Source organism: Bos indicus, chromosome 2 (assembly GCF_029378745.1).
Source record: "Bos indicus isolate NIAB-ARS_2022 breed Sahiwal x Tharparkar chromosome 2, NIAB-ARS_B.indTharparkar_mat_pri_1.0, whole genome shotgun sequence".
In the NCBI taxonomy this organism is placed as follows: Eukaryota; Metazoa; Chordata; class Mammalia; order Artiodactyla; family Bovidae; genus Bos; species Bos indicus.
The window spans coordinates 9,843,916-9,869,146 of record NC_091761.1 but is presented as its reverse complement, the minus strand read 5'-3'; the positions used below and the strand labels follow the sequence as shown (position 1 = coordinate 9,869,146).

Below are 25,231 nucleotides of genomic sequence, written 5' to 3'. Positions count from 1 at the left end.
GTCAAATTCTAAATTATGTAACTAGAATCTAGGTCTGTGGGATAAGAGAAAAGAAGAAACTTGCCCCTTTAGTTTCTAAAGTGGGAATTTTAATATAATGGGTAACCTCTCTCTCTCTCTCTCTCTCTCTCTCTCTCTCTCTCTCTCACACACACACACACACACACACACACACACAGCACCAAGGACCTTTGGTTTTGTTTGTTTGGGATCTTGAGTCTCTATTCTTTTCTCTTCCCCTCCCTGGTGAGCAGGAAGAGGTTATATCATCAGGCAAGGGTATGTGTAAGGATCAAGGCAGTAACACTCTTCATTCTTCCTTCTGCAGTTTCAAAAGAGTGGAGTTGCTGAGATTAGGGTGTGTGTAGCATCTTAGGTGGTCCTGTCTCCTTAATCTTGATGAGTCTCTGGTCCCTTTGATCTTACCTCAGTTGGTTCTGTTCTTCTCCTTTGATTAGGAATTGTTCTGCCCTTCAGGCTTCTCTAGGGCTTCCCTGGTGGCTCAGAGATCAAAGCATCTGCCTGCAATGTGGGCGACCTGGGTTCGATCCCTGGGTTGGGAAGATCCCCTGGAGAAGGAAACGGCAACCCACTCCAGTATTCTTGCCTGGAGAATCCCATGGATGGAGGAGCCCGGTGGGCTACAGTCCACGGGGTCGCAAAAGAGTCGAACATGACTGAGCGAGTGACTTAAATTTAGGCTTCTCTGGTGGCCCAGATGGTAAAGAATCTGCCTGCAATGGACTACAGTCCATAGGGTCACAAAGAGTTGGACGTGATTGAGTGACTTTCACTTCTTCCACCCTTTGGAACTTGGAGACGGTCATAGAGGCTGGAGTCATGCCTACAAGGAATGGCAGACAAAAAGGCCTTCATGTCCAGGAGTCCCATAGGGCCCTGCTCAGCATCACCAGGTCAGGAAGATCCCCTGGAAAAGAAATGGCAACCCATTCCAGTATTCTTGCCTGGGAAAATTCCATGGACAGAGGAGCCTGGCAGCCTACAGTCCATGTGGTTGCAAATAGTAGGACAGAACTTAGTGACTAAACAACAATTTTGCTTTGTATAAATATTAATAGGCCCCATTTATTCATCTACTTTTGTTTTATCAGTGATATGTATTTAGACTTTGAAGTGGAAGCTGTGTGACTGAGATTGGGACTTGAACCCATGGTCTTTTAGATGAAATCACTCATCTGGTTTCAGAACGTCATGAAGCTCAGATGTCTCATTTCAGAAAGAGTTCAGTGAGAGACAAAGAGATAGGTAAAAAGTGGATTTACCTAGAGAGAAATACATTCGACAGGAGTGCAGCAGTGGGCTATATCAGAGAGTGGCTCAGAAATACGGCATGGTTAGTTCTTTATGGGCTGGGTAATTTCACAGGCAAATGAGTGGGAGGATTATTTGGGGGGAAAGCATTAGCCGGTCAGCTGCGTGGGATTCTTTGTGGGCCCCATGGACTGTAACCTGCTAGGCTCCTCATCCATGGATTTTCCCAGGAAATACTGGAGTAGGTTGCCATTTCCTTCTCCAGGGGATCTTCCAGACCCAGGGATTGAAGCCAGGTCTTCTGCATTGCAGGCAGACTAATCTTTACCATTTGAGCCACCAGGGAAGCCCATTTGTGGGAAGGAGCAGGGATTTCATGGAATTGGGCCAACACCCACTTTTGGTCTTTGATGGATTTAGCAAGCTGATTTGTTACCACTGAGTTAGCCACCATCTTGGACGTATTGGGTTCTAATCAGTTTCTGGCACAAGTCCTCCAGCTATGGCATTCTTTCAAAGTTTGTGGCCTGCCTCCTCCTGCCCCCATTTGAAGTTTAACTGCCAAAGTTGGAATTTCTAGCTTGGCCTTTATCAGAATCCTGAATATGTTTCTTCTTTTCTGTGCTTCACTTTAAAATGCTAACAGTAGCAACTTCCATCTCAATGTCAGTGTGATAACCAAATGAAATAGTGTGTATGCTCTGCCAACTAGTTTCTGGATTCAGTTCAGTTCAGTCACTCAGTCGTATCCAACTCTTTGCAACCCCCATGGACTGAGCACACCAGGCTTCCCTGTTTTTCACCAACTCCTAGAGCTTGCTCAAATTCATGCCCATCGAGTCCGTCACTGTTTCTAAATTGCCAAGTATTTAAATGGTATCCGGTCCCATCACTTTATGGCAAATAGATGGGGAAACAGTGGCAGACTTTATTTTGGGGGGCTTCAAAATCACTGCAGATGGTGACTGCAGCCATGAAATTAAAACACACTTGCTCCTTAGAAGAAAAGCTATGACAAACCTAAACAGCATATTAAAAAGCAGAGACGTTACTTTACCAACAAAGGTCCATCTAGTCGAAGATATGGTTTTTTCCAGTAGTCATATATGGGTGTGAGAGTTGGACTATAAAGAAAGCTGAGCGCCAAAGAATTGATGCTTTTGAACTGTGGTGTTGGAAAAGACTCTTGAGAGTCCCTTGGACTGCAAGGAGATCCAACCAGTCCGTCCTAAAGGAAATTAGTCCTGAATATTCATTGGAAGGACTGATGTTGAAGCTGAAACTCCAATACTTTGGCCACCTGATAGGAAGAACTGATCCACCTGATGCTGGGAAAGATTGAAGGCAGGAGGAGAAGGGGACAACAGAGGATGAGATGGTTGGATGGTATGGCTGACTCAACGGACATGAGTTTGAGTAAACTATGGGAGTTGGTGATGGACAGGGAGGCCTGGCATGCTGCAGTCCATGGGGTCCCAAACAGTCAGACACGGCTGAGCGACTGAACTGAACTGAAGCATTTAAAGAAAGTTGTTGACATGTGCCCTCCACCCTCAAACTAGGTTTGGTAACCTCTCATTACAAAGATTTTAGGAATCATCTAGGCACTTTCCTAAAGCCTGAAATTAACTCGATAAACCTAATACACCAAAGGAGTTCACGGTTAGGCACTCCTCAAATAAAAGGAAACCTTCTCCATTTCTTCATAAACCTCCACAATAATCTGAGTGCACGCCGCACTCGCCAGTAAACTGGCCCTGCTCCACCTGGGAACGAGAAGAAGGTAACTCCTGCCCTCCAACCAGCCCTGAGTTGCTTTTGATGTTCGGCAGTCATCCAGAATCGGAGAAGGCAATGGCACCCCACTCCAGTACTCTTGCCTGGAAAATCCCATGGACGGAGGAGCCTGGTAGGCTGCAGTCCATGGGGTCGCTAAGGGTCGGACACGACTGGAGTGACAGCAGCAGCAGCAGTCATCCAGAATGGAGATAATACAGATGACTGCTAATCCAGCCGGCAAGAAGAGCCTCCACCCGAGACGAAGATGGGCAAAAGTCGCACATCGTCAGCGAAACAGACTGTGTAGGGACAACACAAACGCAGTGGGTTCCAATCTGTTTCCCCCAACTATCACCGAGCCTGCGGCAATCTAGCAAAGGCCAGACGACTGAGCAACATGACGTGTAACGCGCAGTCATTTTCCCACGTCTCGTCTCCTCCCCCTCCTGGCCCGCCGACGCATAAACGCAGGCGCAGATTCGCTTCCGGGTTCCGCTCCTCACTACCCACCATGCTCTGCAGCACCAACCTGTCGCAAAGGCCGCATTCCGGCGGCGCGTGAGCGAGTAGCTTTACGTGCTGTGCGGCGGCAACGGCGGCGCGCGTCTTCCTCCTCTTCCTACCGCGGGGCCGGAGTCCCTGAGGGAGTCCAGCAGCGCTTAAGTCTGGCCGGCGCGACCTGTCTCCGCAATGCCCCCCAAGAAACAGGCTCAGGCCGGGGGCAGCAAAAAGGCGGAGCAGAAAAAGAAGGAGAAGATTATCGAAGTGAGTACCTAGTCCCCTCCCCCACTCACGCCGCGAGTTCTCAGGAAAGCAGCCTCCCGGTTCCCCGGTCCCCGACTACTCCTGTTCGCGTCTTCCGGGCCCACGTGCCCCTTGCTTTGGCTCTGTGTGCCCACAGCCCCTTCTCCAGCCTCCTGCTGACGCTCGCTGCCTCTCATCGCTATAGTGACGCCGCGGGCGCCCCCGCACTCAGCCTTTGCTTCTCCGCCCCACACAGCCGCCTTCACCGACTCCCGTACGAAACGACCCCCACCCCCACCCCAGTGCCCTCACAGGGTTGTGTCCGCTAGTCACCGAAATTGAAGACGTTTCTGGGCTTGTGTTAAAAAAGAAAAATACGCTGAACTGTCTGGGACCACACTTTTTCTGGAAGGTCGACTTATTACGAGCCTTTGTGTTTCGTGTTTCTTTACCCATCACCTAGGAGTAGTGGTTACTTCCTTCAAGCCAACAGATTACTTCTTCGTGACATTTTTCGATCCACTTCTAAACTGTTTGAGGTCACATGAAGAGAGGAGATTTCTTTCATATCGTGTCACACCGTCTTGTACATGACGCTTGTCACATAGGTTCTGGATTAAATTAAATCGAAAGACGTTTTAAGGGAGATGAGGTTTCTTGTCACTAGCTGTGTTGTATCTGAATTTGTTATATATTTATGTAAATTCATTTAGTTCACTGATTCTATTGCCTTTTAATGGCAGAGCGACGCTATTGACGTTCTTAAATGTTTTATATTTGTAGTCCAACGACTGTATCAGTGAATTTCCTTAAGAGAGTGAACCGTGTTTGAGATAACATAAACGTATCGTATGGACTTCTCTGGTGACTCAGTGGTAAAGAACCCGCCTGCCAATGCAGAAGACGCGGATTCAGTCCCTGCCTCAGGAAGACCCCTGGAGAAGGAAATGGCAACCCACTCCAGTATTCTTGTCTGGGAAATCCCATGGGCAGAGGGCTGGCGGGCTACAGTCCATGGGGTCGCAAGAGTCCGACGCGACTTAGCTACTAAACAACAAGGTATTTCTTCCCGTATTCCTGCTATTAATCACTCCCAATTAAACAGTTCCTCGTGTGCGTTAGAAGTAGTTGGAAACGCCATGACCATTTTCCTACATGATATGTATCTGAATAATTAATGGAGAGCCGTTTCTGGAATAGTTAACTTTTCATTAGAACACGAAAAACATATTGGGTGTTTTGAAATGAGATATTTATTTGTAAATGATTATTTTAATATTTGGTATTTGTAGCCTTGAAAAATAATAGCAGTGAAAGCCCTCAGGGTTTCATTGTATAAACCTAATCAGAACTTGTGTTTGTCAGAATTTCACAAAATTTTTAGTGTGTTAATTGGATTTAACTAACATGCTTACTTAGAATTCTAGTAGCTTTGGCCAGGTTCCGGCTCTGAAGCACAAAATATATTCTTACCGCCAATTTGTGCTATTTAAGAACTGTCATGAAGTAACATAACTAGAGATTTGAAAACAGTCATTGTCACCTTCACATCTGTGTCTGCTGTACCTTTTTGAACAATCTGGACTCTTGACTCTTGGTAAATATCTGGGGATGGTTACCTGATGGCATTTGGTGCTATGTAAACCAAGGGCATTTTAGGGATGGCATTTCACTTGTTAGCTTCCTTTACTGAGGTTGAGTTAACACATTCAACCATGATGCAAAGTAAAACTCACATATAGACATGGAATTAAATATTACATGACAGTTTAAGTATACTTTATGCATTATTGAGTTTTATCTGTGTACAGTTTTTATTTTTAAATAAATATTTAATTTTGTTTTAAGCAGTTGTATTTGAAAATTATAGTATTCCCATAACTAAAAATGATAGCTATGGATTTATTCATCTTGTAACAAGGTTATTTTTAAGGTAAGGAGAAGAGGACTTTAGTTTCATTAATGAAGACTTCATCAAAGAAAAATGGAAAATAGACAGCTGTATTCTTTAGCCAAAAATATTAGAATAGTGGGATTAAGTCTTTCTTAGTAAATTTTTTTTTAAATGGTAGTCTGCTGCTTAGATGTTTACTACCACCAGAGAGGGACCAAAGTATTGTAAATTGTAGGTATAAGTTTTATCATTTTTTTGTGAAACTAGATTTGTAGAGAATACTATGTTATTCAGCCTGGTTAGGAAACAGTATATTCCATTTCATCCAGAAAAGCACTTCTTTCATTTTTTGGTACAATTTGCATAATGTGAATACTGTTAATAGAAAGGCTTTTTATTTATTACCAAAGCCTTTAAAAGTTAAGATGAAGTAAAATATATATTTTTTTTTAACACATACTACACATTTTTAATTTTATATGCAACTTCTAAAGGTTACTTTCCATTGACAGTTATTACAAAATATTGACTATATTCCCCATGTTCTACAGTACATCTTGAGCTTATCTCACACAATATTTTGTACCTCACATTCCTCCACCCCTATATTGTCCCCCCGTAACTGCTAGTCTCCTTTTTTTTATAATTTTTTTTTTGTATTTTTAGAGTCCACATATAAGTGAGTTGTCTTTGTCTTATTTCACTTAGTATAATATTCTTCAGGTCCGCCCATGTTGCTACAAATGGCAACAGTTTATTCTTTTTTGTGGCTGAGGTGTATTTCACACTATATATACCACATCTTCCTTATCTATTAATCTGCAGTGGACATGTAGGTTGCTTCCACACCTTGGTAATTGTAAACAATGCTGCTGTGAACACTGGGTTGCATGTATCTTTTCAAATTAGTGATTTGGTTTGGTTTGTTCCTAGGTGTATACCCAGGAGAGGAATTGCTGAGTCATATAATCTGTTTTTGGTGACAGTATACTTTGCAACAAACTTACAGTGAACATGTGACAGTTGAAATCTGGTTCATACTGATAATTGAATTTTATTGCCATAATTTTTGTTGAAAAAATATTGTCTATATTTGACACGTGAAAGGTTAACATTTCAGAGACGGGTTAATTTTGAAACGTTTATAGGCATATGACCAGAAATTTCTAAATTCACCAAAAATTGAAAGTTAAGTAGAATATATGCTTTTAAGCAGCACTTTTGAAGAGATTTAAAATAAGTGGTTATACTACCCATCTGTCCCCTCTTCTATACCTCTGTTGCTTCCACTGCCACCGTCTTAGACACCCACTGTAGAACAACAGCATACATAGGTTTTGAGAACTTTAAGAAGTAAAAAGAGGCATGAGAGGCAGCATAATTTAATGAAAGAAGCAGCAGCTCGAGGCCAAATAGACCTGGGTTTGAGTCCCATATTTTGCATTAAAATTTCAAACTAGTTTAGGCAAGTTACCTGACCTATCTAAACCACAATTTCTCATTAGCAAAATGGAGCTAATTCCTATTATTCCAGAACTGTGGGTTAAATGAGATGACATGTAAAGTACCTGACATATGTTCAATTAATAACAGCTGCTGTTAATTCATTACTATAAAAAGAACTAGTTAGGGAAATTAATCAGACTGACCGCTGTTTATACAGTGCTTACTTTCTGTCACTTAAAATAATTAACTTATAATGTCTGCATTTTTTTCTTTCCCTGTTTAAACTCCCCAAAATTTCATGAATTCATTTGCATTTATAACTATTTGCTTCCCTGGTGGCTCAGATAGTAAAGAATCTGCTTGCACTGCGGGAGACCTGGGTTTGATCCCTGGATTGGGAAGATCCCCTGAAGAAGGGAGTGGCTACTGACTCCAGTATTCTGGCCTGGAGAATTCCATGGACAGAGGACCCTGGTTGGCTAACAGTCCATGGGGTCACAAAGAGTCGGACAGGACTAAGTGACTTTTGCTTTCTTTATGAAATGAATATATCAGAAAGGGTTATGGTTCTGTTCAGCATTCATACAGTTGTCTCAAATGGCATATACTATTTGCTTTCTTTGGCTAAAATTTAATAAACTGAAATCAACTTTGGGAAATGGAAGGTTTGTTAATGGAAAGGGGGAGATAATCTGGGTTAGGGCAGGCAAATAAAGGATGCCCAGCTAAGGCCTTGTAGTAGCAAAGAAGTAGTAATTGAAACTTAGAGGGGCAGGATCCAGGTGTGTAAAGGATGGAGAAAGAAGTGATTCTTGTTGCCAGTGAAAAACTTCGGCTAAGGTCAACTGTTTATTACCTTAAGCTGGATTAACCAGAAGCAAAATATCCATTGCATAGATGGACAAAAAAAAAATACTAAGAGGGCATGTGGGATGAAACTAATAAGGTAGAACAGTGCTGGCCTTTGTTCACACTGGTGAACAAAAGGAGGACTCCAGTTATGTTTGAGCACTGTTTATTATTGACCTGCCCTCACACCCTCTTCCTTTTTTCAAATATCTTAATTTAAGATGTAGAGGCTGGTCTGTAAAAGAAGTAGGATTAGTTAAGGGTAAGAAGAAGGGGGAGAAAGTGTCAGTTTTAAGTCAGGTTTGGAGTTCACTTAATGTTAAGGCTTTTGAAGCCTCTGGGAGCCATCCTTTTAGAATTACTGCCTGATCTCTAAACTCCTTTGTATTTTATTTCCATGCCTGAAACACACATTGTTCTTTCCTTATCACCTTACCTTTGGGACCTTATTAATCTAATGAGAACCACTATTTCTCTAGGGATGAGTGTAACCTCTAGTCTTCCCATCTACTGTCCCTCGACCCTTAAATCCAGGTTAATCTTGAGATAAGGGTCTCGCCTATATTCAAGAAGGGAGAGGGAGGCTTTTAAGTATTCCAAATTGTAAACTATCCTGTTTTCAAGGTTGGTGTGTCAGGTCCACAGTGTAGTATTCAGAAAACTTTGTTTACCAACCAACCCTGTAACTTAACTGGTTTCTCTGGGAAGTAGTTTTTCATGGTGGAAAGAACAAGAACTTGGCTTAGACTCAAATAATACCTGAACCAGACACGGATCTCAGTGTTTGGTGGAAAGAAAGGAAGAGAAGCAAGCCATCTACAAGTGATAAATTTTACACAGCTCCTTTAATTCCCTCACTGAAGTAAGTATTATTAACCTTTTTGCATTTGAAGAAAGAGAAACAGGTTAAATAATTTGCCCAAGGTTATTATTAAGGCAACAAGTGGCAGAGTTAGGATTTTGGTTCCCGAGTCCTTCCTGTTAACCACTGTGCTCCACCTCCTTGTAATAAGTCTTTTGACTTGCACTGCAGTCCTGAGATGCTACTAAGTTGAGACCCAATCTACAAATAAGAAAACTGGCAAAGAAGGTAATTTGTCCAGTTCTGTTTGGTACTGGAGCTTAGGCACTCTAACTCCAGAGCTTATACTCTATAAATCGTTACACTGTACAGCCTGCCCCTTATTAGCAGTGTTACTTCAGAAGAATTGAGTTTCAATATTCACATTTACAGAAAGAGATAATATGATCTTTAAGAGGATTCAATAAAGTTATATATTCAGGAGTTTATATTTAGTGAATGCTAGATGTAAATAAGTGTCCTTTATCTCTGGAAAAAACAATAATTTCCAAGTTCTAATTAGAGACTTTCCAAATACAACTCATTCATTATCTCTTTAGACTGGTTAATTATGTGCTAACACAGTGTAATTAAACGTGGAAAACTGTTTTTCTTCTGGGATCTGGAGCCTTACACCTCTACCAGAAGTTCTTGTCATGAATACTTACTTTCTAGCTGGCCAGCACCCGTTAGAGGACTTTCTTCTTTCCTAAATCTTCATATATCAGTACCTATCTTTCTCTTTGGCCTTGCTTAATTCTTAGTTTGCTTCTCCTCTGTATTAATACAGAAAGCATGAACTGAACCCCAGACAGGCTCTCCTCTGGCGAGGCATGTGTAGATGGTGTTGCACTTTCATGCTAGTAACACTTTAATCTGAGGTTTTCCATCCCTTCATGAGACCTCATTTTTTTGTAAAAGGAAAGTACTTTATGGCATTTCATACCTGGTTGCTGTATGCAGTCATCTCTCCATATGTCACTTTACTGTTAACCATTTTTTTCTTCTAATTGGATTGTGTATTAAACTCTATAAAAACAAGGGAAGCCAACCATATTTAAAAAAAAAAAATACAGAGAATATCAGTTTGTATATGCCACCTACTACCTTTTTTTATATGCATAGGCTGTAGGAAATTCATGTAGAATTTTGTAATATAATGCAGTGTTAAAGCATAGGCATTTAAGTAGGGAAACTGAAGTTTTGCTATATGGATGGATATAGATGAGATGAACAAAGAGTTGTTTCCCAATGAGATATACTCTTTTAGAACTAAAATCCTCTTGAACTTTGTGGTCTTGAGAGCATTGAAAGATATGTTTTATTAATTTTTTCCACTTCCAGTTTGTTCGCATACATATATAAGTATTCTTTACCTATAATAACTTTCTTCTCCCTACCCTGTCCCTTCCCTTAGAAATAATATCTAAAATAAAGGCTTTAAAATAGCCACTTAATTTTTTTCAGATTGAATGCCTCTCAAAAGATCTCAGGTGAATTTAAGACCTTTTTGCCTCTTTCTTCCTTTTGGAGACTCACTTATAAACAAGAGTATGAAAGAAATCCAAACTCTGACTTGAAATTAGGAGACATCTATAATTTTGAACCTCAGCGTATGAAAACTGATAGTGGATGGATGATGAATTGGTTAACTGATCTTGTAGAACAGAGCAGTTGGGCCTGAGTGCCCACCAGGAGTGTGCCATTGAGAAGTAAGTAGATTTGCTCTGCAAATTTTTGCAGAAACTCAACTGTGGCAGGTACTAGGTAATACAGAAGGCAAGTGATTGAAAATTGAGGGTTTAAAGTACAGAAGTAGCTGATAGTTTTTGTTTATTACCCCTGCAAGAAAGAGGGTGGAGGTTATAAATAAGGAGGCCTCTCTGCTTCTGTAACTAGGCACAAATGATGTGGGAGGCATGGTTAAAATGTGAGCCTGAAAAGAGCCACTAAGATGTCCATGTAGTAAACTAAGAGACACCTTATCCTACCTGCTCTCTTTTACAATCCTCTAGCCAGGCTTGTTGCTGTCCTCACTGAAAGATCCTTCTCAAGAGAAAGAGAAAAGACAGGAGAAAAGACTTTCAGATACCAGTGGTGGTTTCCTGATAGGCTTTTCACCTTGGTGTGAAGCTCACTCAGTCTAGCCTCCTGTGTTACTTTCCTAGGATTCTCATACAAATTACCACAAATTGGGTGACTTGAAAAAACAGAAATTTATTCTCTCACAGATACGGGGGCTAGAAATCTGAAATCTGCTACAGGCAGGACAGTGATCCCCCTGAAGACTCTAGGGAAGAATCTTCCCTTGCCTTTTCCCAGTTTCTGGTGGCTTCCAGCTGTCTTTGGCGTTCCTTGGCCTGGAAGCTGTATCACTGTAATCTGTCTGCCTCTTTCTGCACATTGCCTTCTCTCTAAACCTGTTTACTTTTTTCTTCTCTTATATAGATACTAGTCATTGGATATGTAATCCAGTGTGTCTTCGTCTTAATTTATTATAGCTACAAAGACCTTTTTCCAAATAAAATCACATTCTGAGGTCCAGGTAGACATGAATCTGAGGGGGACACTCTTCATCCTACTGCAGCATAAGTAGTCAAAGACTATCATTTAGTACATATAATGCGCATTCCACAAGTGATAGCTGCTATGTATTAATAGCTTTCCCAAAGTACTATTTGATAATATTCCAAATTTAAAGTGTTGCTTTTTAGTTAGGAATACTTCAATTTTAATATTCCCATTTTAGCAACAGCTAGTAATGCATGCATTTTAAATTTGAGTTCTTTAATTGTTTAGAGAGGATAGTTTATTACCCAAGAAACCAATTCAGAACTTAATGTATCTGCTTATGCAGTATTCCCCAAAATGTGTTAGTAGTAAGTTCATAATCCCTCATTTTTTGCTGAGAAAAATGCTTTCTGAGGTAAAGTCAGATTTAGAAGATTTAGGATGGCTGCCTTCTCTCTGGGTAAAGGTTTTCAGATACCATGTGCTTAAGAATTAGAAACCCTGTTGAATAAGCATTTTCCTAAACTTACTTGATTGTTGAACTAATTATCCTGCTGTAACAACTCTGCATATCCTGTAATACTGATATTCTAAAACAATTCAGAAAAAGCATCATAAACTAACAAGTTTAATGATGATAGTTATAAGAATGTATTGAATTCTAATGTATCATTAATATAAATTGCTAACATATTTCAATACTGTTTCTCCTTTAGGACAAAACTTTTGGTCTGAAGAATAAGAAAGGAGCAAAGCAACAGAAGTTTATCAAGGCTGTCACTCATCAAGTTAAATTTGGTCAACAGAATCCACGTCAGGTAAGTAACTTAAATTTCTGCATTTTCTTCATATGGATGTAATACAACATTGTTGCAGATAAAAATGTTTGGTGCCATAATTGTGTTTCAAAACAGAATCCTACTCTGTAAACTTACCTGCATCTTGTCTTGGTTACTCAGCAATATCTTCTAGATATTCTTTCAAACCATTTTTATATAGCTCTAATTTATTGTAATGGCTGCATACTGTTTTATGATGTGGCTGTACTATATCCATTTTTTCACCCTTTATAAGTAATCACTTTGTTTCTAGCTTTCTGACTTTAAGAACAGTTCTACAAGAAATTCTCTTGTACAGGTGTTTTTACGTGCATTTGTGCTTTTTATTTATGTAGCATAAATTATCTGGTGACACATTTCTAAATAAAGGGAAATGAACTTCTAATTTTAAGAAGTTTGCCTGATCATTCTCCATAGAGATTGTAATACTTGACATTTTCATTTGTAGTGCATGAGTTATACGTACTAAAGCTCTTTTTAATGTTTTCCAATCTGATTAAGTATAAAGTGATACCTCATTTTTCTTTTCCTTATTCCTAGTGAGTTTGAAAATTTTCTTAAGCTTTTTGACTGAGTCTCTACTTCTCTGACTTTTCTATTCACATCCTTTGTTTTTTTGTTTTTTTTTTGTCTTTTCATTGGCAACTTGTGAGAGAGATATAGATAATTTGTGATGTTTCTGTTACATTTTGCTGTACAACAGTCTACATTATAGATAATTTGTGATGTATCTGTTACATTTTTCTGTGCAACAGTTTTTAGTTTTTGTACTGTCAGATATGTGTAGCTTTTCTTTTATATGGTTGAAGAGGTCTCCCCTGCCACTAGATGATGTGTTTATCCTAGATTTTTTTCTGACTATTTACAGTCTATAATTTATCATATAAATTCATTTTGCATCATATTTCCTTTCAAATAAATAGCTAGCATCGTTTATCACACTGAATTGAAACATCCCTATTGACATATATGAAAGTCTCATATATGTTCAGATCTATTTCTAGATTCTCTTTTCTGTCTTTCCCTAAAGCAGTACTGCATCGATTTTGATTCTAGTGGCCTAGTAACATATTCTGTTAGCTGATAAGGCAAGTCCTTTCCCTTAAGATGTTACTCCTTTTCTGTTTTTCTTGGCTGTTCTTAGGCATTTATTTTTTCAGATGAATTTTGGAATTATTTTTATCAATTGGCAACTCATTCAAAAAACTTTAAACACATTTTCTTCAAATCTCTGTATTCTCCTTTCTTTTTTTAAAATGTAGATCTTTCGCTTTGAGTTTAGGATTTTACAGACACAGACATTTATTTTACTTTTTTCACCACCATATCTCCTTTTCCTTAATTTGGAAACACTTTTTTTTCCATCTGAAAATACCAGAATATATATTCATAAGATGGTTAACTTCTATCACTGATTCTGTCTACAGATTAGTACTTCCAACACTTTTCTTTCTCTTATACATGGTTTGACTCAAGAGCCAAAAGCTTGATCCTGTACATTGCTGACTTAGCAGCCTGGTCTAATAAAAACGTATGCTCAGGCTTTGGAATCGGATCTGCTTGAGCATGCATCCCTCTGTCTTATTTGTTTTATGATCTTAAATTTGTCCGACTCTCTGCGACCCCATGGACTGTAGCCCACCAGGCTCCTCCGTCCATGGGATTGTCCAGACAAGAATACTGGAGTGGGTTGCCATTTCCTTCTCCAGGTATTTAATGACACTGGTCTTCAATTTGTAGTACAGTGAAAGGTCAATTACCCTTACAGGGTTTCTGTGATAGTTAAATGAGAAGATAATGTAAATCTTCTGGCATAATGTAAGGATTCCTTTCAAACATGTTTCCTCTTCCTATTTTTTCTTCCAGTGGGAAGTATCTTGACTGGTAATTTAAAATTTCATCAACCTGAGAAAGCCATAAAATGTTTTGTGGACTTGAGAGTACTTTCAGTAATACATTGTTTATAATCTCTTGGGTAACTGGCCTTTTATCTGTGAACTTGAGGTATCTAACCACCATACTTAACACTGGAAATGAGCAGCAGTCTTACTGTTAGAGCCAGGCAAAAGATCCTCCCCCCCCACCCCACCCCCACCAAACCCTGTGCTACAGAGGATGACCCTACTTTGTGTCTCTTCTAGACATGTTTCTCCCCACACCAGCTCAGGGCCTCAAAGTCCCTTACCCCAAGTCCATCTTAGGATATACTGACTGCCTGTGTGGCTGAAGTAGTCACAGCGAGGGTATGTCCTGGGAGTATGGGCAGAGTCTGGATCCAGACCATGTCCTCCGCTGCTCCTTCTGTCTCCCCACACACATGTGGTGGGATGAAACTCGGGGTAGAAAGAGGAGCAGCCAGAGATTGATTCTTGCTTTACTGCCGTGCTCCATGTGCAACTCCATGAAACCTGAGTGTTTTAAATTTGAACCTGCTCTTCCATGCCACAAGGTATGTTTGTCAAGTAGGGGTACAAACTATACTTTACTTAACAATAGTTTGATTTCTGACATAAATACTTGTAAAAATGGTTCTGGTCCCCACAAACATCTGATACAAAGAATACTTTTATTAAAAATAAAGTGACTTAAATTTTTATTTTTAGAAAACTTTTCTCATTGTTCTGTTTAAACACATCTGACCACATCATCAAAGCCAGGATTTAGAATGTCTTTAAGCCTATTATAATACTTGCCCAGTTCTTTCCTAAAATTTCCTTTCCCTTTAATACTTTTTTTGTCCTGGATTTCTACTTAATTCTTTGATGTTTCTTTGTTCCTTTAACAGGCTTTTTAGGTTCTTTTGGCTTGTTTAATATTAATATTATTCAGGGTACTGTTCTCTGCTCTTATACTTTTTTATGGTGCCCAGGCATAATCTCATACACACCCAAAGTTTATTATCTGTAAGCAGCTATTTCTAAAATCTTTATCTCAAAGCAGACTTCTGTCCAGGAATCAAGATCCATGTCCAGCTGCCTTCTAAATAATCCACCTTTCTGCCCTGTCAGCATCTCATACCAAGTATGTCTAAAACTGAGCTCATCTCCACCTCCTGCCATGAAACCTGTTCCTCCTGTATTCCCAGTCTTGTTTAGCATCACTAACCATACAAATGATAATCCTAGACTCCTCCCTCTCCCTGATACCTCATGTCCAGTCAGTCACTTAGTCCTAACAGTTTTATCCTTAACAGCTTTATTCCACCTTTTCTCCATCCTTGCTACTAATGCCTGTTTTAAGCGCCTATGCTTTCTTGGCTACAGCAATTGCATCAGCCTCCTAATTTTCCTTGCCTTCTTTTGTGGACCCCTTACAGTCCACTCTTCATAAAGTTGTTATTGTGATCTTTATGAAATGCAGTCTGATTGTGTCACTTGGCTTACTTTAAACTCTTGAATCTCACCCTGTCCACCTGTTGATACAGTCAACATTTTTCATTGATGTCTATCATACCTGATTCATCTTTGCATTGGTTGGAGCTTCTGTTTCTGCATTTCTTGCTTATTGAAAGAATTCATCCGTAAAGTATTAGCTCAGTCTAATTTTCTTAGGCGTATAAGCATTCTTTGTTTCCAGAGCACCGTGTATTATATTATAGTTGCTGACATGTCTGTCTTCCCACTAGATTCTGAGCTTCTTTAAATAAGCATCTTTGTCTTTTCATCTTTGTATTCCCTGTCATCTAACATAGGACCTGACATATAAATGTTTGGATGAAACCTCTAATCATATTAGGTATGTAAATTGTGTGCCTGGAACTACGTCATATGTCATGTTTGTTTTGTTTTGTTTGGTCTCCCACATTGACCTAGCCCAGTGTTTTTCCCAAGGGTACTTAAAGGTGTTTGGGTTGGTGCAGTTCTTTATTTGTGTGGGACTGTGCATTTTAGGATGTTTATATCTCTGATCTTCAAAATGCACCTACTTATTTCTGGGGAGTAGGTTGTTGTCACAAGAAGAAATTTCCAGGTGAGAACCATTTGCTAAAAAATGCTGGGCATGTAGCATATGCTTAATAAATGCTATCGCTGCAAGCTTTTAAATACGCTCTTAACTCGGCATGGTACCATGTATAGGTTTTTTTATGAGAGTCAATTGCTGTACAAGATTTAGCAATTTCATTTACTAGTTTGACACACCATTTAATATATACTGGAAGGCCATTGTAACATTGATATTAAGAAGTAAGAACTATATACATGTAATATGTGATTGTCTTTGTTATGTCAGTGATATAGATATTACTGTGTAGTGAAAACAGTTTTGTTATATTATATCAAATTTATATATCATACCTGGTAATATTATAGGTAGCACAAAGTGAAGCTGAAAAGAAGTTGAAGAAAGATGACAAGAAGAAAGAATTGCAAGAGCTAAATGAGTTGTTCAAACCTGTAGTTGCTGCTCAAAAAATAAGTAAAGGTAAACTTTAAATTTCAAAAGTGTTTTTACCAATGTAATTCACATTTGAAAACTCTTAAATGTTTTCATCAGTTGTATATGCTGTGAAAATAATAACTGTCAAAATTATCAATGTCGATTCTTATTCCTTTTATATGTGCATGGCTGTGTCATACAACTGTTAAATCCAGCCATTAGCCCTCCACCCTGCATAAGGGAAAATTAAGGATTTCGGCAGTCTACTAGTTGATTTATAACCTTTGATCTTTGGTAGTAGACAAAACAAACCTGTGGTTATAAAAACTACAAATCCCAAACTCTTGGCACTGCAAGTACATTTATATTTATATTTCTCTTTTGCCTCTTACCTCATTGACTCCAACTAGACAAGTAACTATAGAATAACATGCACTTACTTGGTTTCCTACCCCCTTGCTCTCTTTTTTGGTAAGAATAAAGGAATCAAATACAGATATAATATGCTATAGAAAGAACCTCAAAGAAATGTCTTAATATTCATCTATATGTGTGGTATTTCCTTTCACACCAGTGAACAGAAAATAACAAATTAACCAAAAGTAATTATATCTTACAAAGAAGCTGTACTTTGTTATCTGGCAGTTTTTAATGTAAATACCATGTGCTATTTGACTTAGGTGCAGATCCCAAATCCGTAGTATGTGCATTCTTCAAGCAAGGACAGTGTACTAAAGGAGATAAGTGTAAGTTCTCTCATGACTTGACTCTGGAGAGAAAATGTGAAAAGCGAAGTGTTTACATTGATGCAAGAGATGAAGAACTTGAGAAAGGTATTTTTTTTTTTAAGATATATTCTTAAATATATTTTGATTTGTTGTTACTAAAATATTTAGTAGCTTGAAGACCATTTCAGTCTTAGTAGGACTGTGTTTGTCCTGAAGAATAGTTTGTTGTTTTTTGTAAAATCTGAATTTATCATATTATGTCCTTTAAGTAAATGAAGATATTTAAAAACCGGTGGCTTGTTTTGTATTTGTCTTTCACACTTTGTTCTAGTACTACCTTCTCATTTGCCTGAATTACTTAGATTTGGTGAAAATCTCACAACACCATTTATTCTTACCTTTGGTGTTTTAAAGGAAATGTGTTAGGTCATGAGTTTTATAATACGGCTTTCTTGTGTAAGGATATATGCAAAGTATTTTGGGGACAGTAAACAAAATTAACAGTATTTATTCTCCACATCACTCTCTATTTAGATACTATGGATAATTGGGATGAGAAAAAACTGGAAGAAGTTGTGAACAAGAAGCACGGTGAGGCGGAAAAGAAAAAACCAAAAACTCAAATAGTATGTCCTTTTCTTGAATTGAGTTGCTTTGGTCTTTATCATTAGGGAGAGTTATGTGGCAAGATATTTCTGGTATTTTCTACTAGATTATTATTTAAGTTACTGGACCTTTTCATAAAGATAAGGTGATCAGGCTTTGTGTTTGGAATATACAAGTGTCAGTTATACATAATTCTTGGTCAAAAGTGACTTGAAAATCATGTGACTAAAGTTCTTCAAATGCTATTTTCTGAGATGGTTTTACTTTCTCAAACATGGATGAATACACGTTTTCATATAAGAATTCTTAACTTTTTGTACAAAACAAATGGAGAACTGTTAAACTACCGTGTCTAATTCATAACTTACTCTGTTTTAATGGTAGGGAGACATTTACTCATAAAGGTAAAAATATTATTACGTATGAATTGCAAAATGAGTTTTTGGTACAAAATAGATCTAGTATTATTCCAGGAAATGTACTTTTACAAATCAGAGTCTTATTTCTCAGATGCTACATTCATGTCCACATACTCATTCTGTAGATTATTTACAAGTGAAAAACCTTGCTATGTTAGAAAAATTCGGAATATTGTTTTTACTTATCTCTTGTAGCCTTTTAGGAAAAGAGTATTGCTTATTAGTTAATGTTTCCTTCTTATTTGTAAAGTGCATTACCTAAAGCTTCAGTACAGTTGCATCTTGCACCCATTCATACCTTGCTCCCTTATATAAAATTGACTATAATTTCAGATAATTGAAATAATGTTTGTATCTTTACTGCATGTGGTTAGTTTTTAGAAAAGATCAAACCAAAACAAAGTTACTGGTTTTATTTTCTTGTAACCATTTTTAATTTCTCATATTTAAACACCACTCTTTGGATCCCATTTACAAAGACTAAATGGCAGCAAATCCTTTTGTGTAATTCAGTTTAGAGCATTGTCAAAAATAAATATTTTATACAAATCCTCTCTAAAGGAAAGTTACCATTGTATTAGATATTTTAAGATTAATGTATATTTACATTTCTGTATACAGGGTATTCTGTATCTAAGTGGTTAGCTTAAAAAAGATATGAATTGAATGTACCTATTCCATATACCTAAGCATTTACCTTGGAAACAGACCACACTGAGCCACTACTTGTGTATTAATAATACTGTCTCTCTAGGTGTGCAAGCATTTCCTTGAAGCTATTGAAAACAACAAATACGGCTGGTTTTGGGTGTGTCCTGGAGGGGGTGATATTTGCATGTATCGTCATGCACTGCCTCCTGGATTTGTCTTGAAAAAAGATAAAAAGAAAGAAGAGAAAGAAGATGAAATTTCATTAGAAGATCTAATTGAAAGAGAGGTAACTGGTATCTTTTTCTAGCATAAAACTCTAAAGCAGTACTGTGAAATTCTAATATTTACCACTTGGGGGCAACAATAGCATATTGTTATGAAAGGGAAAAAATAATACGAACTTTTCTCAAAGCTTCCTTACTTTTTATTTGATTACTGTTACATGTCAAAAATGCAAACCTAGCCATAATCATGATATTAATTTTAGGATTGTGAAACAGTTTTTTTAAGTGCTAGCCACTGGCTTATCAAATAAATTGTTTTCATAAGATTCATATACTGGTACATCAATTCATGAAAATGCTTAGTATTCAGAATGACTGAACTTGAAGTTTTAGATGTTTTCCTTGATGTCTTTATTTTTTCACCATTTTACCTAGTTATTTATTGGTTATTTTAACATGTGAAAGGAGCCACTACAGCTTTTCAAGTATGTTTCATCACTCTTGGACTCAAGGACTCTTCATCTGCTCATCTCTGGTTCAACACAAGAATTTTATCCTTTGAGCTAGCAGATAGGTTTACTGAGTCAACAGATAAGGCTCCTAGCTGCTGCTAAGTCGCTTCAGTCGTGTCCGACTCTTTGTGACCCCATAGACAGCAGCCCACGAGGCTCCCCCATCCCTGGGATTCTCCAGGCAAGAACACTGGAGTAGGTTGCCATTTCCTTCTCCAGTGCATGAAAGTGAAAACTGAAAGTGAACTTGCTCAGTCGTGTCCGATTTTTAGCGACCCCATGGACTGTGGCCCACCAGGCTCCTCCGTCCATGGGATTTTCCAGGCAAGAGTGCTGGAGTTGGGTGCCATTGGCAGTGACGTGAAAATGTTGAGATTATTGGAAATATTAGATTTAGGGTTGTGTGCTTCAAACAGTATCCATTTTGTCTTGCTATGGCTGGTCTAAATATGTTTTTGTAAATGTCTAACTTTGAAGTTATACATTTGTTCTTGAAAGGATGTATCATTTGGTGTCTCACACAGGAGGCAATATATTGTGATAAAAAATGTAGACTTGGAGTCAGATGTATTTGGAGTTTGTATCCTAGTTCTGCTACATTCTAGCTAAAACCTTATCTTTGAGAATCACAAATGAAACTTGGATGTATTGCTGCTTTTTCCTATTTCTTGTTTCACTATTTCTCATGACAAGTTTTACTCACCTTCGATTTTGAAAAGACATCTAGCTCAGAATAATATATTTTATAATGTTTGGAAATGTTTGTATCTGTGGACAATCATTTTGCTCCTTGCCATGTAAAGTAAAGATAAAGCAGTTAACTCCAGATTTAATGTCTTCTTAACAGTCATAGCAAGGACTTAATTGAACTAAGAGAAAATGATTAGATGTTATCATAGATAACTTTAGGGGGAGAAAATTAACTTTTTTATCTTTGCAGCGTTCTGCCCTAGGTCCAAATGTTACCAAAATCACTCTAGAATCTTTTCTTGCATGGAAGAAAAGAAAAAGACAAGAAAAGATTGATAAACTTGAACAAGATATAGAAAGAAGGAAAGCAGACTTCAAAGCTGGGAAAGCATTAGTGGTATGTCCCAAACTCCTGATTAGGTTTTCTATTCTCTCTTTCATTTTATAATTTCTATATTATGGAAGATTTTATCTCTATTTAATTGTATATGTCTAAAGTCAGTGACCAGCAGAGATTTCCCTGGCAGTCCAGCAGTGAAGACTCCACACGTCCACTGCCAGGGGCATGGGTTCAATCCCCGATGGAGGAACTAAAATCCCACATGCTGTGTGGGACTGCCAAAAAAATAAAGGCTTTTTAAAAATAAAACCAGTGACTAAGAAATGTTTGAAGGTTGTCCTGAGTTGATATATGTGTGTATTTGAATAGATCAGTGGTCGTGAGGTGTTTGAATTTCGTCCTGAACTGGTTGACGATGATGATGAGGAAGCAGATGATACCCGTTACACCCAGGGAACAGGTGGTGATGAGGTAAGAAGGACGCCTTGGCACTTCATTTTCTCATGTTGATTGAGAGAAACAATAGAGAGTGACAACAGAGCAGTACAGTTAAGAGTACTAACTTGGAGGCCTTGGTTCAAATCCCTGCTCTACCCTGGGAAATTAGCTACACTCTAGGCCTCCACTCTCATCCGTAATACTGCCATAATGATAATCCCTCCGGTCACAAAGTACTTCTGAGAATTAAGTGAGTTAGTACATTTATATTTGTTTATACAACTTGGGACAGTGCCTAATATAGTGTTCAATGCTTGAGTGTATTAGCTGTAAAATGTTCTACTCTCCCTCTCAAAAAAAGGTTTTTGTTTAACTACTTTATAGTAAAAAAATCATGAGACAGAGACACTAAAAAGTACAGAGAAGGGAGCAGAAGACAGCAGCAGAATTAATGGTGATAGATAAACTTAGTATTATTAATATTTTAATTATTAACTATATTGATTAATAAAATAGCAAATAGCTTTTGATTTTTCATATGAATATCATAAAATTCTGACTTCTGCCTTTGAGTTAAAAGATTAAAATATATTGTATATGTAAAACTGTGATGTCAGGAAGAAGCGTCAAGTATGACATTTCTATTCCTTTCTCAAGAAGTGTATAAAAGAAGTAAATTTGGCAATAGTCATTTGTTTTCATTTGGCACTATTAATTTTCTATCATTAAGATAAATGTCAGAGGTAAAGGGCAAGTAATGTATGAAAACTATTTTTATTAGTAACATTCCTTTTCTATGTGTTTTTAAAGGTTGATGATTCAGTGAGTGTAAATGACATAGATTTAAGCCTGTACATCCCAAGAGATGTAGATGAGACAGGTATTACTGTAGCCAGTCTTGAAAGATTCAGCACATATACTTCAGAAAAGGATGGTAAGTATGCTGAATTTCCATGTAATTCTACAAACTAAGAAACTGTCTAAAGGAAGTTAGACCAGTCTTGGCAAACTTAGATGTCTGCAGGTACCAGACCAGTAACATAAATGTATGATCTGGCTGAATATAAAAGTAGTAAATAGTGGAGGCTGTGGAAATGGGTGGCTGATTGAATATTGAAGCCATTAACTGAAACTTGAATGAAAATGAGTTTGGACATTTAGCTAATGAGTTCAGTTTGGGAGCACACGAGTATGAGATATTTTGGTTATCAAAAGTGGCATTGTCTAGGATGCTGTGTAGACATTCCTAGGAGGAAAAGGTTTGAAAGTCATCTGCATTCATAGCTAACAGTGAATGATTTCACCCAGACACCATACATAGGATAAGAATGTTCTAGAACAGACTTCTGAAAACATTAATGTTTTAGAGTAGTAGAAAGGAAAAGGCTTGGGAAAGTTGCTGAGAAGAACAGAATTTCAGGAAGATTAAGTTGGATGAGAATTAGAAATAATTATGACTAGGGAAAGAATTCTAAGAATAGAGTATACAGTTTTCATTGGGACTACAGTGGTATGAGGAATGAGGAGAAAAAGTGAATATAAATCACTCACTTTTAAGAACTTTTAGAGGGAGACATGGTCATGAGAGAAGGGTCTTTTAGAGTATGGGAAATCTAAATATTGGCCAGAGAAAAAGGATCTGAAAAAGACAGAAAAATTGAAGATGAAACAGTGCTAGATATAGAATCAAGATCTGGAACTGTAAGTAGTTAACTTCGATGAAGAATAAAAATGGAAGGGAGGCTGATTTACATATATTTGGAAACAAAAGATAGCTAATACAATTTATATCTAACTGTGTCTTGAGTGAGAATTAAAAGTTTGGCACAGTTGCTGTGAAAGAAAAGAGTAGACAAAAGTTGAGAGGGGAAAAAAAAGCTAAACCTTATTTTTACACTGAAGGAATACAAGTTATAACTGGAAAATCTGGCCTGTCCTGAGGTTTGAGAATGCTGTCAGACTATTGTCTTAATGCCAATTGCAAACTAATTTGCTCCTTTTAGAAGTAGGGCTTTGGTGGTAATAGGTACAATTGCAAGTACCTCAGAGGTTTTAATTCCTAAGAGTTTGTCATCAGAGATGTATGAAATAACTTTAAGCTATTGAAAATTCTCTTCTGTTCATTATTGGTGTTATTGAACAAGAAAGGGAAGCATTTTTGTTTTGTCAGTCATAATAACTATAGCCTGAAAGAAGTAGCTGCATAGCCCCAGGGTTTTTTTCCCCACAATTTGATGACAAGGTAAAATGTTGCTGTATTTACACCATTACAACTCATGTGACTTAACTACTGTTTGTAAAACCAAAAACTCAGTAGCTGCTTGGATCATGAACATTTTCTAGATCACATGATCATTTATCAAAGCACATGGAAGTTGACTTTAAAAACCTAATTGTTGGGTCATGTAGAAAATACAGAGTTGTATAAGATAAATCTTGCCCTCAGATGTATGAACCATTGAACAATCAGCTGTCTTCAGTGAAAGACGTATTTTATCGTAGGTTTAGAAAAGTGATACAGATAAGCTCAAAAAAAGAAAAATCAGTTCTTATTAGAGTAATCTTAAGGAAGGTTTTCATGGAAAAAGGAAAAGAACTATATCAGTCTGTAGCTATTCCTGATGGACTAGTGTTTTCTTTTTCTAGGCCTTATTGATTTTAATTTTTATTTTTAGAAAACAAATTAAGTGAAGCTTCCGGAGGTAGGGCTGAAAATGGTGAGAGAAGTGATTTGGAAGAGGACAACGAAGGGGAAGGACAGGAAAATGGAGCCATCGATGCTGTTCCTGTTGATGAAAATCTGTTTACTGGGGAAGATTTGGATGAACTAGAAGAAGAATTAAACACACTTGATTTAGAAGAATGACACCAAACAAGTCAATGAAAAAATTGAGCCAGCTCAGCAGGAGTTGAAATTGACTACATTAATTTTTTTCCACCTAAAACTCTTCAACAGGATGTTTGTTTCCCATGCTGATTCTGGAGGGCTTAGTTCCTCCAAAAAAGGAATATTCTCCCTACATCTCGTTTTCTGACTTTGGCTACATCTCATAGTAAGTTCAGAGTAGTTCATGATAAATTAAAGATAAATGGTCATTGCAGGAAATGATTGATTATTGTAATTGTCCACTCAAGTAGGAAGTGTAAACTACTTTTCCAGCTTTTGATTTTCATTGGGCATGTGTTGTTATAAGGACAACATAAATTTAAATTACCCTTCATTTAATGCAGTTTTTAATGAGTGATTCTATTTCCTTTGTATTTATATGTTTAAAAGACTGCCTAAGATATGAGCCTGTACTTCATCAAGGAAACTGCATATGCAGGTTCAGTATTATATATCTTTGGACAATTAGATGGTCATTTAAAATGAAACTTCATTAATCTGACAGGATCAACTGCAATGCCCTGTGTTAAACTGTTTGAAACTACTCCCTTTTCTTTTTTTGCCAATAAAGTTGTAAATAAAAACAGTGATACAATAAATTCCAAATACAGACTTTTTTTTTTTTAATGTTTTTCTATGAAAGTCTTCTGACTATTTCTAGCTTGAGAATTTTTACTAAATATCTATTAGAATTAACTATCACAAAAGACACACTTAAAGTATTCTCTTAATACCGATTACAAGATTGAGTGCTGATAGCACTACTATGAGTTTAGTAACACAAATACTTAGCCTCAAAAAGAGGCTATAGATGGTGTTATGTGAAAGGGTAATTACTGAATTGATAGATCATCAACCTAATTAAGTATCGCCTACATGCATATGTGCTAGCAGTGCAGGTAAAGCAGTTGTACCAAATACTACTTAAGCATCATTGTGGAGATCCAATGTGTTACAGTAGTGTGCAATGAAGTTTGATAACCTTGTTTAAAAGAGTGTAAAGAAATCCACCAAAAAATTGAGCAGGGGGCCTTTGACACTGATAAATTTTCAAACACGAATACAGTGCTGCTTTTGTTATTTGCTAACCTAATGGATTTTAAGGCAATTAAGTAATAAAGTAAAAGGTCAGGTGACCTAGGCCCTAATTATATGAACCTTAGTTTCTTTGTCTGCATAAAGAA

At 37.6% G+C, this 25,231-nt stretch overlaps 1 protein-coding gene across 1 annotated transcript; it reads left to right on the top strand.

Moving 5' to 3' along the window:
* Positions 1–3,600: 3,600 nt before the first annotated feature.
* Positions 3,601–24,659, top strand: ZC3H15 (zinc finger CCCH-type containing 15). The gene is made up of 10 exons (XM_019969667.2): positions 3,601–3,816; positions 12,053–12,154; positions 16,486–16,597; positions 17,233–17,385; positions 17,815–17,906; positions 19,060–19,242; positions 20,633–20,779; positions 21,092–21,193; positions 21,971–22,094; positions 23,836–24,659. Exons 1-10 carry the CDS (start codon positions 3,742–3,744, stop codon positions 24,024–24,026), a joined length of 1,281 nt encoding a protein of 426 aa, XP_019825226.1. The 5' UTR covers positions 3,601–3,741; the 3' UTR covers positions 24,027–24,659.
* Positions 24,660–25,231: the final 572 nt, after the last annotated feature.